Here is a 16,665-nt window from a genome sequence, read left to right as displayed (position 1 = left end):
GGCCTGCTCCGGTGACTTCTGCCCCGGTCACCAGGCGCTGCTCTACTGTCACTTCTCCACCAGGGCCTGCTCCGGTGACGTCTGCCCCAGTCACCAGGCGCCTCTCTACTGTCACGTCTCCACCAGGGCCTGCTCCGGTGACGTCTGCCGTGGTCACCAGGTGCCGCTCTGCTCACACTGCAGGCAGTGCTGGTGATGGGGGAGAAGTCAGTTCCAGGGGCTCTGGTGGGCGGAGTCACCACACCTTCACCAGGCTTGGTCTGGCTGGAACTTGCAGTACTGCTGACTGACTATAGGGGTGTGTGCCTTCTAGCTAGTATCAGCTCCTACTCCAGCCTATGAGAAGGCACCACACCCTTTTTATATCCTTCAGTGTGCTTGGATCTTTGCCAGATATAGTCTTGTGTTGCTGTGAACCACATCCTGCCTGGTACTGTGCACCTTGCTTTATGTCTCCTATGAACTCGGCTTTGTTTATTGACGTCCCTTCTGCCTGCTGTTTTGTACCTCACTTGACATCCCGGTTTTGACCTCGGCCTGTTTTCCGAACATTCCTCCTGCCTCCTCTTTTGTACCTCGACTGACATCTCTGTTTGACCTTGGCCTGTTTTCTGGACATTCCCCCTGCCTTCCCATTTTGGTACCTTGCTGACATTCTGGTTTAGACCTTGCCTGGCGACTATCCCTGTCTCTGGACTGCAGCCTACCATAGGCAGTGAACACCTGGACCCTGCAGTAATTCCAGATCCCTGTATAGGGGTTAAAGGGTTTTGGAGTACCTCGGGGTCCTGCTTAGTGGGTGGCTTGCTGTTACAGATACATTGTTAAAGGGGTGGTCTATAACTAATATTGATTAAATGATTATATATTGTAATTTAGCACAGACCAGTGACGTCTGTATCGGGTACAGGGTTGGTCTCTTCGTATTCTCTCTTTCCATGCACATTGACAGTTAATTTTCTTGTCGGCTCATCACTTCTCATTAGAGCAGAGAGGGAGCGCACTGTCACTGTGCACTGAAATAAGAATTATTCTTACCGTTAATTCGATTTCTAGGACCTTCCACGACAGCATAGGAGGTTGTCTCTCCACGCCCTAATTGGGACAGGAAGTTCAAGAGGTTTAAAAAGGACCCTCCCACCTCCCATAGCCAGTGTCTTACAAAGAACCCATAGCAAATGAGAAGTACAACATATCCATGAATATATGAATATAAAAGGGGAGGGAATTACCTGCTGTCGTGGAAGGTCCTAGAAATCGAATTAACGGTAAGAATAATTCTTATTTCTCTAGTCCCTTCCACGACAGCATAGGAGGAATACCAAAGAATTGATACCTAGGGGGGGACCACAGCCTGCAGGACTATCCTGCCAAAAGCCAAATCCCTGCTGGAATCCAGATCCAGACGATAATGCTTCGTGAAAGTATGGAGGGAAGACCACGTAGCCGCCTGGCAGATCTGCTCAGGGGAAGCCCCTGCCCGTTCAGCCCAGGAGACAGAGGTAGCCCTGGTGGAGCGCGCCGTGAATCCGGAAGGAGGAGAGAGATGCTGAGCGAGGTAGGCATCCCTAATCGCCCGCACAATCCAGTTGGCGACGGTACTCTTAGCCACCTTCCTGCCCTTATTGCGGCCAAGGGCTGGATGAACAGGTTAGAATCAAGGCGCCAAGAAGCAGTAACCTCCAGGTAGTGCAACACTGTCCGACGGACATCCAAAGAATGAAACACTTCCTCACCCGGAGTCCAAGGATACTGACAGAAGGAAGGCAGGACGACGGACTGAGAACGGTGAAAATCCGAAACCACCTTGGGAAGGAAGGAAGGGTCCAGCTGAAAAACAATGCTGTCAACTCTGACGGTCAGGTAAGGTTCCCGAATAGACAAAGCCTGAAGTTCTCCAACTCTGCGAGCAGACGTAATAGCCACAAGAAAAGCAGTCGTGTGAGAAAGAGAACGAATGGTACAAGAGCACAGTGGCTCAAATGGTGACTGAGACAGTCCGGAAGGACCACATTGAGATCCCAGCGAGGTGTCAGGAACCTCTGACGTGGACAGAGTCTACTAGCGGACACAAAGAACCGACGGATCCAACGATGATCTGCCAGAGCCGTGTCAAAGACTGCACTGAGGGCCGACACCTGGACTGTCAGGGCGCTAGGCCTAAGGCCTAAGTCCAATCCCCACTGGAGGAAGTCAAGAATCTGTGCAATATTAGGCCGAAGTGGGTCAGGAGGCCGAGAACCACACCAGGAGGAAAATCTCTTCCAGATGTTGTTGTAAATACTATTAGTCACTGGTTTACGGTTCTTCTGTAGGGTAGCCACAACTTTGTCAGAAAGCCCTTGGGCCTTCAGAGCCCGGGCCTCAGAAGCCAGGCAGCCAAGTTGAGTTTCTGGGGAGCCGGATGGAAAAATCGGACCCTGGGACAGTAAGCTGGGGACCGAACCCAAGAGGACTGGGCCGTCTATGCCTAGAGTCATGACCAGGCTGTACCCACTCCTCCGAGGCCACAGCGGGGCAACCAGTATAGTTGGGACCCCCTCGTCTCTGACCTTCCTCAGGGCCCTTGCGAGAAGAGGAAGAGGGGGAACGCGTAAGCGAGGCAAAGGACCAAGTGTGGCCGAAAGCGTCTACCCCTAACGCCTAGTCCCGCGGGTTCAGGGAGACAAATGTTGCGACCCGAATTTCCTGCTGAAGCAAAGAGGTCTACCTCTGGAGTACCCCACCTTGCCACTAGAGAGCAGAACACCGCTTGGGCCAGACTCCACTCCCCTGGGTGAACATCCTGATGACTCAGGAAGTCTGCTTGAAGGCGTAGGGATCCTTGTAGATGGACTGCAGAAAGGGATAGCAGGGACTGTCCTGCCCAGTGGAAGATCCGGGAGGACACAGACTTCAGGGCGCCGACCTAGTACTGCCCTGATGGCGGAGATGTGCCACTGTTGAGCCATTGTCCCAGTAGACTTGGACGTGAGTGTCCCAGATGGGATCCTGGGCAGCGAGGAGGCTTCTCCGACCACCCCGAGTTCCCGGTAGTTGGAGGACTGGGTGCCGACCTAGGGGCTCCAGCCCCCCTGAACTGAGAGTTTTCCACCCTAGCCCCCCAGCCCTTCTGGCTGGCATCGGCTGCCAGTGAAACCATGGATGACCGGGTCCAGGCAACCCCAACCATCAGGTTGTAGGGACACACCAGAGGAGGGACAAGGAGACGGGTGCCGACAGGCGAACCGGTGCTCAGGGAGGAAGGGAGCCCGACCCAATGAACCAGGACACGATCCCATGGACAACGAGAGTGGGCCGGAGCCCACAAGACTGAGGGAATGCAGGACGTCATAAAACCCAGGGCCGATATAGCGCCTCGAAGGGTCGGGCGCGCCTGTCCATGAACATCGAGAGTCCGTCCAGCAGCGTCAATCTGTGATCCTCTGGGGGAAGGATGCCTGTCAGGTTGAGGCCAACTCCGCAACGGAGGAAGGTGACCACCTCAGCCCTGATCCTTGAAAAGAGTCTTGGAGCCGAGAAGAAGCCGAAGGGAAGTACCTGTAAGTGGAAATGAAGCATGGCCCCTCCGTGCAGAACCGCAATTTTGAGGTACTGCCTGAGACAAGGATGGAAGGGCACATGGAACTAGGCGCCCCTCAGGGCAATCGAGGCCAAAAGGTGGCGGAGACCGAGCAGGGGAACAACAGAGTTCACAGACTCCATTCTGGAAACGTCGGTATCAGACCCGCTGGTTTGAGACGCTTCAGAAAGATGAAAAGCCGGACATCTCCAGATGGTGTTTTGACAAGGCAGAAACGGAGTAGCGACCTACCCCTACTTCCTGACTCGGGACAGAGAAACGACCCCCGAATGGATTAACACCCGAATCATCGAGCACAGGAGATCCTGAGAACCCTGGGACGACAGGGCCGTGACGCGGAGGCCGGGGGGGGGGGGGGGGGGAGTCTATCAACAGACCCTCTGAGATGAGCTTGTAGGACCCCTGGCAAGGTGGAGAAGGCCCGCCACTGGGGAAGAAAAGCAGAGAGCCGTCCCCCCACCCGAGCCGACTCACTGTTCGTCATGCTGAGGACTTTGTGGATGGGTAGGGATGAGAAAGTACTCCCCTCACCCTAAGGGTAGCTCCCACGGTCAGACTCACCTCTCCCCTTGGACTGGGAGGCCCGAGGTATCGAGGGATGAAAGGACCATTGTCCGGAGGGTGTATCCGGTAGGCCTGACGATCAGTCGCCCTGTCCAGAATATCATCCAGGGCAGGCCCAACCCTTAAGCACCCCTTAACGGACGGGAGCAAGCCGCAATGTGGAAGTAGAGTCCCCACTCCAAGCCTTAGCCTAGAGCTCGTCTGTCCGAGTTAGACAAGACTGAGGTCCTGGCAGCCAGGCGGACCGACTACACAGAGGTACCCGCCAAACTAGTAGCCTTCCTAAGTAAGGGAAGGGATTCCAGTAACTCATCCCTAGGCCCCAGGAAATTGAGCCTCCACTGGTCGAGCCTCCAAAGGAGGGACAGGGGGACCTAAGAGGAGGTAGTATGGGCCCGATGGGAGATGACGAAGCCTCCCAGGACTTCTTCATGAGACTTCTGACTACCCAACTATCGGATTCCTAAGCTGGTAATCGGCCGCAAGGGGGAGCGCTGTTAGTATAGCGACCTTGGCCACCTGCATGGGAATCTCCCAAAGCAACCCAGAACTCTCCAGAGGAACTGTGTCAGAGGACACTCCAGAAGCTCCTCAAGGAAATCCCATTCTAGAGAGAAGATCCAGGACAGTAGCATGGACAAGAAACCCCCTTGCCCAGTGGTTTTCAGGCCCGCGAACATCTCGCCCTTAACGGAGGGGAGGACTCATCCTCCAACCCTACAGTGCACCCAACTGCTCCATTAAGATCCCCCAATCATCTCCGGGAAAAGAAAAGACCGGTCAGGCCCGGAGAAAAACCTATATCGGGACCCACCGAGGCGGAATCAGCCTCAGGATCAGACGACTGGAGGTAGCTTTTTTGTGGCAGAAGGGTCAGCAGCAGGGAGGGAGGCTAGTGAGGCCTGAAGCTCCTGTACCAACATGGACCGCAGCTTGGCACAAGGGACGGGCTATACACACGATGCCTGCCCTCTCCACTCAATGGAACAGAGAAGCGTCATCAGACCAGGCAGCCAGCCCATGTCCTGATACAGCAATATCCAGGAGTGTCCCCTGGGATTCAACTCCCAAGCTCACACACCCAAGGCCAAAGGCCACCAGTAGCCCATGGAATGGACAGACGTATACTGCTGGCAAGGCTTCCTTAGCCTTGCACACTTGTCTCACCATGTCAGCCTGAAACCAGGCATAAGGGACCGTCCCTCAGCCTCTTCAGAAGCAGGGGAAAACGCTGGGCTCTGCAGAAGCAGAGGAAGACCTGGCAGTGCACACAGAAGAATCCTTACCGTGGGTCTGATGCCTTCAGGGCAGCCTTCCTGTGGAAAGGCCTGCCCCCCCCAGCGACTGGTGATGTTCCCCGCCTCCTGCAGCAGGTCCCGGACAGGCCGTGTCAGCGTCGGCGTGTCCTCCACGCTGCCTCCGCAAACCGGAAGCGCTCAACCGGAAGTCCGCAAGACCGGAAGTCCCGCCCCAGGGAGCACTTCCGGATCGCTCCGGCAGCGTGCATGCAGGAAGCGGCCGGCGGCTCAGGGAGGACGCCGGCCGGGGAGCTCAACAGCCTGCATCACCCCATAGGAGGCTCCGGAAGCCTGGAGCAGCGGTCCCCCACAGCGTGAGGGAACAGCAAGGGAGGAGTGGTGAAGGCCCGACCGATGCTGTCCGGCTTAAGGTAACAGGGGAAAGAGAAAAAAAAAAAAAATATTATACTGTAGTTCGCCGGCCACCACAGCATAGGAGAAAATAAAAAACCTCTCCATGCCCCATGGGGACAGGAAAGACACTGGCTATGGGAGGTGGGAGGGTCCTTTTAAACCTCTTGAACTTCCTGTCCCAATTAGGGCGTGGAGAGACAACCTCCTATGCTGTCGTGGAAGGGACTAGAGAAAAGAATATTGCTCAGTGACAAGGGAGCTTGTACAGAACAGACGTTGGAATTTAAAAGTGATGCACATTCAGTAGACCAGGGACTTGCCCAGAGCCTGAAACAGACATCACTAATGACGCTTGGTTTCAGGGTGAGGGCAGAGGCTAGGGCAGAGGCTGCAGCAGTGACCACAGTCTCTTCCCCCTGATGACGTTTTGTTTAAGTATCCCAGCATGCACTGGGGAATCTGACATGAAGCATCATCAAAACGGAAGCAGGTAAAAACAAATAAATAAAACAGAGCAATAAGGGTAATAGTAAAGACTTTTTAATTAAAGATTATCAATGACATTAGATGTTTATAATAAATAGAAATTTAGGATTAAAATAAATATTAGTTTTGGATCACGTCTTTAAAAGTCAATGAATAAAAAGTCTACCTGGTTCAGTGACAAATAAAGGGAGGAGAAAAGAAAACCAAAGCAACTAGGATGACACTTGAGAAAAATTAGGTTTGTTTTTTCACAGATGGTAACACTCACAAATCTACTCATTAATCTCTTAGGCCCCCTTCACACGTCCGTGTTTCCGGTACATGTTTGGTCTGTTTCCTCACATGCCGGAGACACGGGCACAAGTAGACCCATTCAAATCAATGGGTCTGCACACACGTGTGTGTTTTGCCATGGACCGTGTGGAGCATACGTGTGCCTCTGTGCTCCACACGTAGACATGTCCGTCCGTTTTTCTCCGCCATCACAGGTGTCACACGAACTGCACGGATGTGATCCGTGTGACACGCACCAGAGAAAAAAAAAAAAAAAAAGAATGTCTATACTCACCTTCTCGCTGCTGTCACTTGCTTCCAACCCCCGCTCATTATGCTCATTGCATATCACTCCACTGCGGCCGGAAGCAGCAGCAGCAGTGAGTCGACAGGCTGATCGCTGCAGGGGCTGTGCAGCCAGCGCTTTATAGCAGAGGACTGATTTCCAGGTGCTGTGCAGGGACATGCTCCTATGCAGATTCTCCAGTGATCTGCTGCTGGCCTATGATTGGCCGCGGCTGATCATCACTGTATACAGAGCTCGGCTCTGCAGAGCCGAACTCTGTATACGCCGCTACTGCAATGATCTGCTGCTGGCCTCTGATTGGCCGGCGCTGATCATCGCTGTATATCGCGCTTCCATCTGCAGAGCGCCCAGGAATCAGTCATCTGCTATACAGCGCTGACTGCACGGGCCCCTGCACAGGCCGCGATCAGCAAGGGGGCCACTGTTTGCACGCCGCCAGCAGCACCAGGGGCTGCATGCAGCGTACAGGCAGCGAGACCCCTGCACTATGGAATGTGGGGAGGGGGGGGGGGGGACTCCGGCACCATGTACCCGGCCAGCAGGGCGGCTACATGTCGGCTGTGATGCCCGTCTACAAGGCAGCATAAGCGCATGCCCAATCGTCGTGACATCACAGAAAACTGCAAAATCACGGCAAGAGCAGTCACATGACCACTCTGAGCAGGGGGAGAGGGGCTGACAGCAGGGAAGGAAGGTAGTTACTATCTACTTACCTGCTTCTTGTATCCCCATAGTGCAATAACAAAAAAGTCAAAATAAGCCGGATAACTCCTTTAATTTTTACTTCCAGGGTTGTAAACTTCTTAAAACAGCAAAATGGGTCATCACCGGCCCCTTGACTGTAGTTTTAGAGTTTATTCTACCATATGCCATTCATATCATATCCATGTTGTAATTTAAAGGTGTAGTCCCAGCACACGATGGGGACCAGAGCCCGCAGACAGCAGGGAGCACACGATGGGGACCAGAGCCCGCAGACAGCAGGGAGCACACGATGGGGACCAGAGCCCGCAGACAGCAGGGAGCACACGATGGGGACCAGAGCCCGCAGACAGCAGGGAGCACACGATGGGGACCAGAGCCCGCAGGGAGCAGGGAGCACACGATGGGGACCAGAGCCCGCAGGCAGCAGGGAGCACACGATGGGGACCAGAGCCCGCAGACAGCAGGGAGCACACGATGGGGACCAGAGCCTGCAGACAGCAGGGAGCACACGATGGGGACCAGAGCCCGCAGACAGCAGGGAGCACACGATGGGGACCAGAGCCCGCAGACAGCAGGGAGCACACGATGGGGACCAGAGCCCGCAGACAGCAGGGAGCACACAACGGGGACCAGAGCCTGCAGGCAGCAGATGATGGGGACCAGAGCCCGCAGACAGCAGGGAGCCCACGATGGGGACCAGAGCCCGCAGACAGCAGGGAGCACACGATGGGGACCTAGAGCCCGCAGACAGCAGGGAGCACACGATGGGGACCAGAGCCCGCAGACAGCAGGGAGCACACGATGGGGACCAGAGCCCGCAGACAGCAGGGAGCACACGATGGGGACCAGAGCCCGCAGACAGCAGGGAGCACACGATGGGGACCAGAGCCCGCAGACAGCAGGGAGCACACGATGGGGACCAGAGCCCGCAGACAGCAGGGAGCACACGATGGGGATCAGAGCCCGCAGACAGCAGGGAGCACACGATGGGGATCAGAGCCCGCAGACAGCAGGGAGCACACGATGGGGATCAGAGCCCGCAGACAGCAAGAAGCACACGATGGGGACCAGAGCCCACAGACAGCAGGGAGCACACGATGGGGACCAGAGCCCGCAGACAGCAGGGAGCACACAACGGGGACCAGAGCCTGCAGGCAGCAGATGATGGGGACCAGAGCCCGAAGACAGCAGGGAGCCCACGATGGGGACCAGAGCCCGCAGACAGCAGGGAGCAAACGATGGGGACCAGAGCCCGCAGACAGCAGGGAGCACACGATGGGGACCAGAGCCCGCAGACAGCAGGGAGCACACGATGGGGACCAGAGCCCGCAGACAGCAGGGAGCACACGATGGGGATCAGAGCCCGCAGACAGCAGGGAGCACACGATGGGGATCAGAGCCCGCAGACAGCAAGAAGCACATGATGGGGACCAGAGCCCGCAGACAGCAGGGAGCACACGATGGGGACCAGAGCCCGCAGACAGCAGGGAGCACACGATGGGGACCAGAGCCCGCAGACAGCAGGGAGCACACGATGGGGACCAGAGCCCGCAGACAGCAGGGAGCACACGATGGGGACCAGAGCCCGCAGACAGCAGGGAGCACACGATGGGGACCAGAGCCCGCAGACAGCAGGGAGCACACGATGGGGACCAGAGCCCGCAGGGAGCAGGGAGCACACGATGGGGACCAGAGCCCGCAGGCAGCAGGGAGCACACGATGGGGACCAGAGCCCGCAGACAGCAGGGAGCACACGATGGGGACCAGAGCCTGCAGACAGCAGGGAGCACACGATGGGGACCAGAGCCCGCAGACAGCAGGGAGCACACGATGGGGACCAGAGCCCGCAGACAGCAGGGAGCACACGATGGGGACCAGAGCCCGCAGACAGCAGGGAGCACACAACGGGGACCAGAGCCTGCAGGCAGCAGATGATGGGGACCAGAGCCCGCAGACAGCAGGGAGCCCACGATGGGGACCAGAGCCCGCAGACAGCAGGGAGCACACGATGGGGACCTAGAGCCCGCAGACAGCAGGGAGCACACGATGGGGACCAGAGCCCGCAGACAGCAGGGAGCACACGATGGGGACCAGAGCCCGCAGACAGCAGGGAGCACACGATGGGGACCAGAGCCCGCAGACAGCAGGGAGCACACGATGGGGACCAGAGCCCGCAGACAGCAGGGAGCACACGATGGGGATCAGAGCCCGCAGACAGCAGGGAGCACACGATGGGGATCAGAGCCCGCAGACAGCAGGGAGCACACGATGGGGATCAGAGCCCGCAGACAGCAAGAAGCACACGATGGGGACCAGAGCCCACAGACAGCAGGGAGCACACGATGGGGACCAGAGCCCGCAGACAGCAGGGAGCACACAACGGGGACCAGAGCCTGCAGGCAGCAGATGATGGGGACCAGAGCCCGAAGACAGCAGGGAGCCCACGATGGGGACCAGAGCCCGCAGACAGCAGGGAGCAAACGATGGGGACCAGAGCCCGCAGACAGCAGGGAGCACACGATGGGGACCAGAGCCCGCAGACAGCAGGGAGCACACGATGGGGACCAGAGCCCGCAGACAGCAGGGAGCACACGATGGGGATCAGAGCCCGCAGACAGCAGGGAGCACACGATGGGGATCAGAGCCCGCAGACAGCAAGAAGCACATGATGGGGACCAGAGCCCGCAGACAGCAGGGAGCACACGATGGGGACCAGAGCCCGCAGACAGCAGGGAGCACACGATGGGGACCAGAGCCCGCAGACAGCAGGGAGCACACGATGGGGACCAGAGCCTGCAGACAGCAGGGAGCACACGATGGGGACCAGAGCCTGCAGACAGCAGGGAGCACACGATGGGGACCAGAGCCTGCAGACAGCAGGGAGCACACGATGGGGACCAGAGCCCGCAGGCAGCAGGGAGCGCACAACGGGGACCAGAGCCTGCAGGCAGCAGATGATGGGGACCAGAGCCCGCAGACAGCAGGGAGCCCACGATGGGGACCAGAGCCCGCAGACAGCAGGGAGCCCACGATGGGGACCAGAGCCCACAGACAGCAGGGAGCACACGATGGGGACCAGAGCCCGCAGACAGCAGGGAGCACACGATGGGGACCAGAGCCCGCAGACAGCAGGGAGCACACGATGGGGACCAGAGCCCGCAGACAGCAGGGAGCACACGATGGGGACCAGAGCCTGCAGACAGCAGGGAGCACACGATGGGGACCAGAGCCCGCAGACAGCAAGGAGCACATGATGGGGACCAGAGCCCGCAGACAGCAGATGATGGGGACCAGAGCCCGCAGACAGCAGGGAGCACACGATGGGGACCAGAGCCCGCAGACAGCAGGGAGCACACGATGGGGATCAGAGCCCGCAGACAGCAAGAAGCACACGATGGGGACCAGAGCCTGCAGACAGCAGGGAGCACACGATGGGGACCAGAGCCCGCAGACAGCAAGGAGCACATGATGGGGACCAGAGCCTGCAGGCAGCAGATGATGGGGACCAGAGCCCGCAGACAGCAGGGAGCCCACGATGGGGACCAGAGCCCGCAGACAGCAGGGAGCCCACGATGGGGACCAGAGCCCGCAGACAGCAGGGAGCCCACGATGGGGACCAGAGCCCGCAGACAGCAGGGAGCACACGATGGGGACCAGAGCCCGCAGACAGCAGGGAGCACACGATGGGGACCAGAGCCCGCAGACAGCAGGGAGCACACGATGGGGACCAGAGCCCGCAGACAGCAGGGAGCACACAATGGGGACCAGAGCCCGCAGACAGCAGGGAGCACACGATGGGGACCAGAGCCCGCAGACAGCAGGGAGCACACGATGGGGACCAGAGCCCGCAGACAGCAGGGAGCACACGATGGGGACCAGAGCCCGCAGACAGCAGGGAGCACACGATGGGGACCAGAGCCCGCAGACAGCAGGGAGCACACGATGGGGACCAGAGCCCGCAGACAGCAGGGAGCACACGATGGGGATCAGAGCCCGCAGACAGCAGGGAGCACACGATGGGGACCAGAGCCCGCAGACAGCAGGGAGCACACGATGGGGACCAGAGCCCGCAGACAGCAGGGAGCACACGATGGGGACCAGAGCCTGCAGACAGCAGGGAGCACACGATGGGGACCAGAGCCTGCAGACAGCAGGGAGCACACGATGGGGACCAGAGCCTGCAGACAGCAGGGAGCACACGATGGGGACCAGAGCCCGCAGGCAGCAGGGAGCGCACAACGGGGACCAGAGCCTGCAGGCAGCAGATGATGGGGACCAGAGCCCGCAGACAGCAGGGAGCCCACGATGGGGACCAGAGCCCGCAGACAGCAGGGAGCCCACGATGGGGACCAGAGCCCACAGACAGCAGGGAGCACACGATGGGGACCAGAGCCCGCAGACAGCAGGGAGCACACGATGGGGACCAGAGCCCGCAGACAGCAGGGAGCACACGATGGGGACCAGAGCCCGCAGACAGCAGGGAGCACACGATGGGGACCAGAGCCTGCAGACAGCAGGGAGCACACGATGGGGACCAGAGCCCGCAGACAGCAAGGAGCACATGATGGGGACCAGAGCCCGCAGACAGCAGATGATGGGGACCAGAGCCCGCAGACAGCAGGGAGCACACGATGGGGACCAGAGCCCGCAGACAGCAGGGAGCACACGATGGGGATCAGAGCCCGCAGACAGCAAGAAGCACACGATGGGGACCAGAGCCTGCAGACAGCAGGGAGCACACGATGGGGACCAGAGCCCGCAGACAGCAAGGAGCACATGATGGGGACCAGAGCCTGCAGGCAGCAGATGATGGGGACCAGAGCCCGCAGACAGCAGGGAGCCCACGATGGGGACCAGAGCCCGCAGACAGCAGGGAGCCCACGATGGGGACCAGAGCCCGCAGACAGCAGGGAGCACACGATGGGGACCAGAGCCCGCAGACAGCAGGGAGCACACGATGGGGACCAGAGCCCGCAGACAGCAGGGAGCACACGATGGGGACCAGAGCCCGCAGACAGCAGGGAGCACACGATGGGGACCAGAGCCCGCAGACAGCAGGGAGCACACGATGGGGACCAGAGCCCGCAGACAGCAGGGAGCACACGATGGGGACCAGAGCCCGCAGACAGCAGGGAGCACACGATGGGGACCAGAGCCCGCAGACAGCAGGGAGCACACGATGGGGATCAGAGCCCGCAGACAGCAGGGAGCACACGATGGGGATCAGAGCCCGCAGACAGCAGGGAGAACACGATGGGGATCAGAGCCCGCAGACAGCAGGGAGCACACGATGGGGATCAGAGCCCGCAGACAGCAGGGAGCACACGATGGGGATCAGAGCCCGCAGACAGCAAGAAGCACATGATGGGGACCAGAGCCCGCAGACAGCAGGGAGCACACGATGGGGACCAGAGCCCGCAGACAGCAGGGAGCACACGATGGGGACCAGAGCCCGCAGACAGCAGGGAGCACACGATGGGGACCAGAGCCCGCAGACAGCAGGGAGCACACGATGGGGACCAGAGCCCGCAGACAGCAGGGAGCAGACGATGGGGACCAGAGCCCGCAGGCAGCAGGGAGCACACGATGGGGACCAGAGCCCGCAGACAGCAGGGAGCACACGATGGGGACCAGAGCCCGCAGACAGCAGGGAGCACACGATGGGGACCAGAGCCCGCAGACAGCAAGGAGCACACGATGGGGACCAGAGCCCGCAGACAGCAGGGAGCACACGATGGGGACCAGAGCCCGCAGACAGCAGGGAGCACACGATGGGGACCAGAGCCCGCAGACAGCAAGGAGCACATGATGGGGACCAGAGCCCACAGACAGCAGGGAGCACACGATGGGGACCAGAGCCCGCAGGCAGCAGATGATGGGGACCAGAGCCCGCAGACAGCAGGGAGCACACGATGGGGACCAGAGCCTGCAGGCAGCAGATGATGGAGACCAGAGCCCGCAGAGAGCACACGATGGGGACCAGAGCCCGCAGACAGCAGGGAGCACACGATGGGGACCAGAGCCTGCAGGCAGCAGATGATGGAGACCAGAGCCCGCAGAGAGCACACGATGGGGACCAGAGCCCGCAGACAGCAGGGAGCACACGATGGGGACCAGAGCCCGCAGACAGCAAGGAGCACATGATGGGGACCAGAGCCCGCAGACAGCAGGGAGCACACGATGGGGACCAGAGCCCGCAGACAGCAGATGATGGGGACCAGAGCCCGCAGACAGCAGATGATGGGGACCAGAGCCCGCAGACAGCAGATGATGGGGACCAGAGCCTGCAGGCAGCAGATGATGGAGACCAGAGCCCGCAGAGAGCACACGATGGGGACCAGAGCCCGCAGACAGCAGAGAGCACACGATGGGGACCAGAGCCTGCAGGCAGCAGATGATGGGGACCAGAGCCCGCAGACAGCAGAGAGCACACGATGGGGACCAGAGCCCGCAGACAGCAGATGATGGGGACCAGAGCCCGCAGACAGCAGAGAGCACACGATGGGGACCAGAGCCCGCAGACAGCAGAGAGCACACGATGGGGACCAGAGCCTGCAGGCAGCAGATGATGGGGACCAGAGCCCGCAGACAGCAGGGAGCACACGATGGGGACCAGAGCCTGCAGGCAGCAGATGATGGGGACCAGAGCCCGCAGATAGCAGGGAGCACACGATGGGGACCACAGCCTGCAGGCAGCAGATGATGGGGACCAGAGCCCGCAGGCAGCAGATGATGGGGACCAGAGCCCGCAGGCAGCAGATGATGGGGACCAGAGCACGCAGGCAGCAGATGATGGGGACCAGAGCACGCAGGCAGCAGATGATGGGGACCAGAGCCCGCAGGCAGCAGATGATGGGGACCAGAGCCCGCAGGCAGCAGGGAGCACACGATGGGGACCAGAGCCTGCAGGCAGATGATGGGGACCAGAGCCTGCAGGCAGCAGATGATGGGGACCAGAGCCTGCAGGCAGCAGATGATGGGGAGCAGAGCCCGCAGGGCGCAGATGATGGGGACCAGAGCCCGCAAGCAGCAGATGATGGGGACCAGAGCCCGCAGGCAGCAGATGATGGGGACCAGAGCCCGCAGGCAGCAGATGATGGGGACCAGAGCCCGCAGGCAGCAGATGATGTGGACCAGAGCCCGCAGGCAGCAGGGAGCACACGATGGGGACCAGAGCCTGCAGGCAGATGATGGGGACCAGAGCCTGCAGGCAGCAGATGATGGGGACCAGAGCCCGCAGACAGCAGGGAGCACACGATGGGGACCAGAGCCTGCAGGCAGCACACGATGGGGACCAGAGCCTGCAGGCAGCAGACGATGGGGACCAGAGCCTGCAGGCAGCAGATGATGGGGACCAGAGCCTGCAGGCAGCAGATGATGGGGACCAGAGCCTGCAGGCAGCAGATGATGGGGACCAGAGCCTGCAGGCAGCAGATGATGGGGACCAGAGCCTGCAGGCAGCAGATGATGGGGACCAGAGCCTGCAGGCAGCAGATGATGGGGATCAGAGCCTGCAGGCAGCAGATGATGGGGACCAGAGCCTGCAGGCAGCAGATGATGGGGACCAGAGCCTGCAGGCAGCAGATGATGGGGACCAGAGCCTGCAGGCAGCAGATGATGGGGACCAGAGCCCGCAGGCAGCAGGGTGGATAGAGCAGGGGGCACTAAGCTGCTGGCACTACTGTACAGGGGATGGAAGATAACAGAAAACAATACAGCAACTGCGTAACAAATGTATATACCAATACTATATATCACAGAGTATGTACCAGTGTCATGGCCGTGCTTCCCACGTGTCTACATTAACATATAAATACACAAGAGCTCTGGCTTCTACTTAGTTTTCCTACACGACTCACGTTTATACTCGGCCATCAGCCGTTTCAGAGCCGTCCCAGCCATCACCGGAACCAGGCCGCCTCCGCTGTTTGTTTACGGAAGTTCTTACAGCCACTTCCGGGACACGTCAAACAAGTAGTCTGTGCGCATGCGCTTTGCAGGAGCATGTGCTGCGCTTGCGCTGCAGTTCAATGGCTAGCATGTGCTTTAGAAGCGCTAAGTGCGCATGCGGCAATAGTGATACACCTGGAGCAGAAGCGGCTGTGCGTTCGTACCGTAGTGCTGCTTGCTGGGAGCTGCTGCTATATATACACAGTAATCAGATCTGTCAGGGTGTCACAGTCTGACATGTGTGTCCTGTATGTATGATTAATTGTGGTCATGGATTGTTGTAATACTGTCTAATTGTAACCCTGTATGTATGACTGTAGCCCTGTATCATTGTAGCACTGTGCGATTGTAGTCCTGTATGATTGTATCTCTGTATGTATGACTGTAATCATGTATGATTGATTGTAGTTCTGTATATGACTGTAATCATGTGATTAATTGTAGCTTTGTATGTATGATTATAGCTCTGTGTGACTGTATTCATGTATGATTGTAGTTCTGTATATATGACTGTAGTCCTGTATGATTAATTGTGGCACTGTGTGATTGTAGCTCTATATGTATGATTGAATGTATCTCTGTATGTATGACTAATCGTGTATGATTGATTGTAGTTCTGCATATGACTTTAATTCTGTATGATTAATCTTAGCACTGTATGATTGTATCTCTGTATGTATGATTGTAATCGTGTATGATTGTAGTTCTGTATATGACTGTAATTCTGTATGATTAATTGTAGCACTGTGTGATTGTAGTAGCTCTATATGTATGATTGAATGTATCTCTGTATGTATGACTGTAATCCTGTATGATTGCAGAACTGTGTGATTGTAGCTCTGTATGTATGACTGACGTTCTGTATGATTGTAGTTGTGTCAGATTGTAGCATTGTATGTATAATTTTAGTCTTGTATGATTGATTGTCCTGTATGATTGTCATCCTTTATGATTATATTCTGCTCTGGGCCAATTGTTGTTTTTTTACTTCTCTTCACCCACAAAATATAATGTGTTTAATTTTCCATCCTCGTAGGTGTACGGGGGATTGTTGTTTGCGGAATGATTTGTATTATTGAATGCTGTCACTCATTTTACCATTTCATACATTGGAAAACAGGAAAAAATTCCACGTGCAATGAAAT

The 16,665-nt window shown here is 58.1% G+C and overlaps 1 protein-coding gene across 2 annotated transcripts in view; it reads right to left on the bottom strand.

Moving 5' to 3' along the window:
• The window catches only part of UBE2G2 (ubiquitin conjugating enzyme E2 G2), an 83,495-nt gene extending 67,959 nt beyond the window's left edge, over window positions 1-15,536 (bottom strand). The window contains exon 1 of one of the 2 annotated variants that reach the window (XM_075318959.1): window positions 15,430-15,536. In XM_075318959.1, the coding sequence (XP_075175074.1) occupies window positions 15,430-15,472 (43 nt within the window). In that variant the 5' untranslated portion in view covers window positions 15,473-15,536. The remainder of the gene's footprint in view (window positions 1-15,429) is intronic. The other variant, XM_075318960.1, reaches the window with a different exon arrangement.
• Between the last annotated feature and the right edge of the window lie 1,129 nt (window positions 15,537-16,665).

This window comes from Anomaloglossus baeobatrachus, chromosome 7 (assembly GCF_048569485.1).
Source record: "Anomaloglossus baeobatrachus isolate aAnoBae1 chromosome 7, aAnoBae1.hap1, whole genome shotgun sequence".
Taxonomy (NCBI): domain Eukaryota; kingdom Metazoa; phylum Chordata; class Amphibia; order Anura; family Aromobatidae; genus Anomaloglossus; species Anomaloglossus baeobatrachus.
Note: the sequence above shows the minus strand (reverse complement) of the source record. Positions and strands in the feature narration are given on the sequence as shown.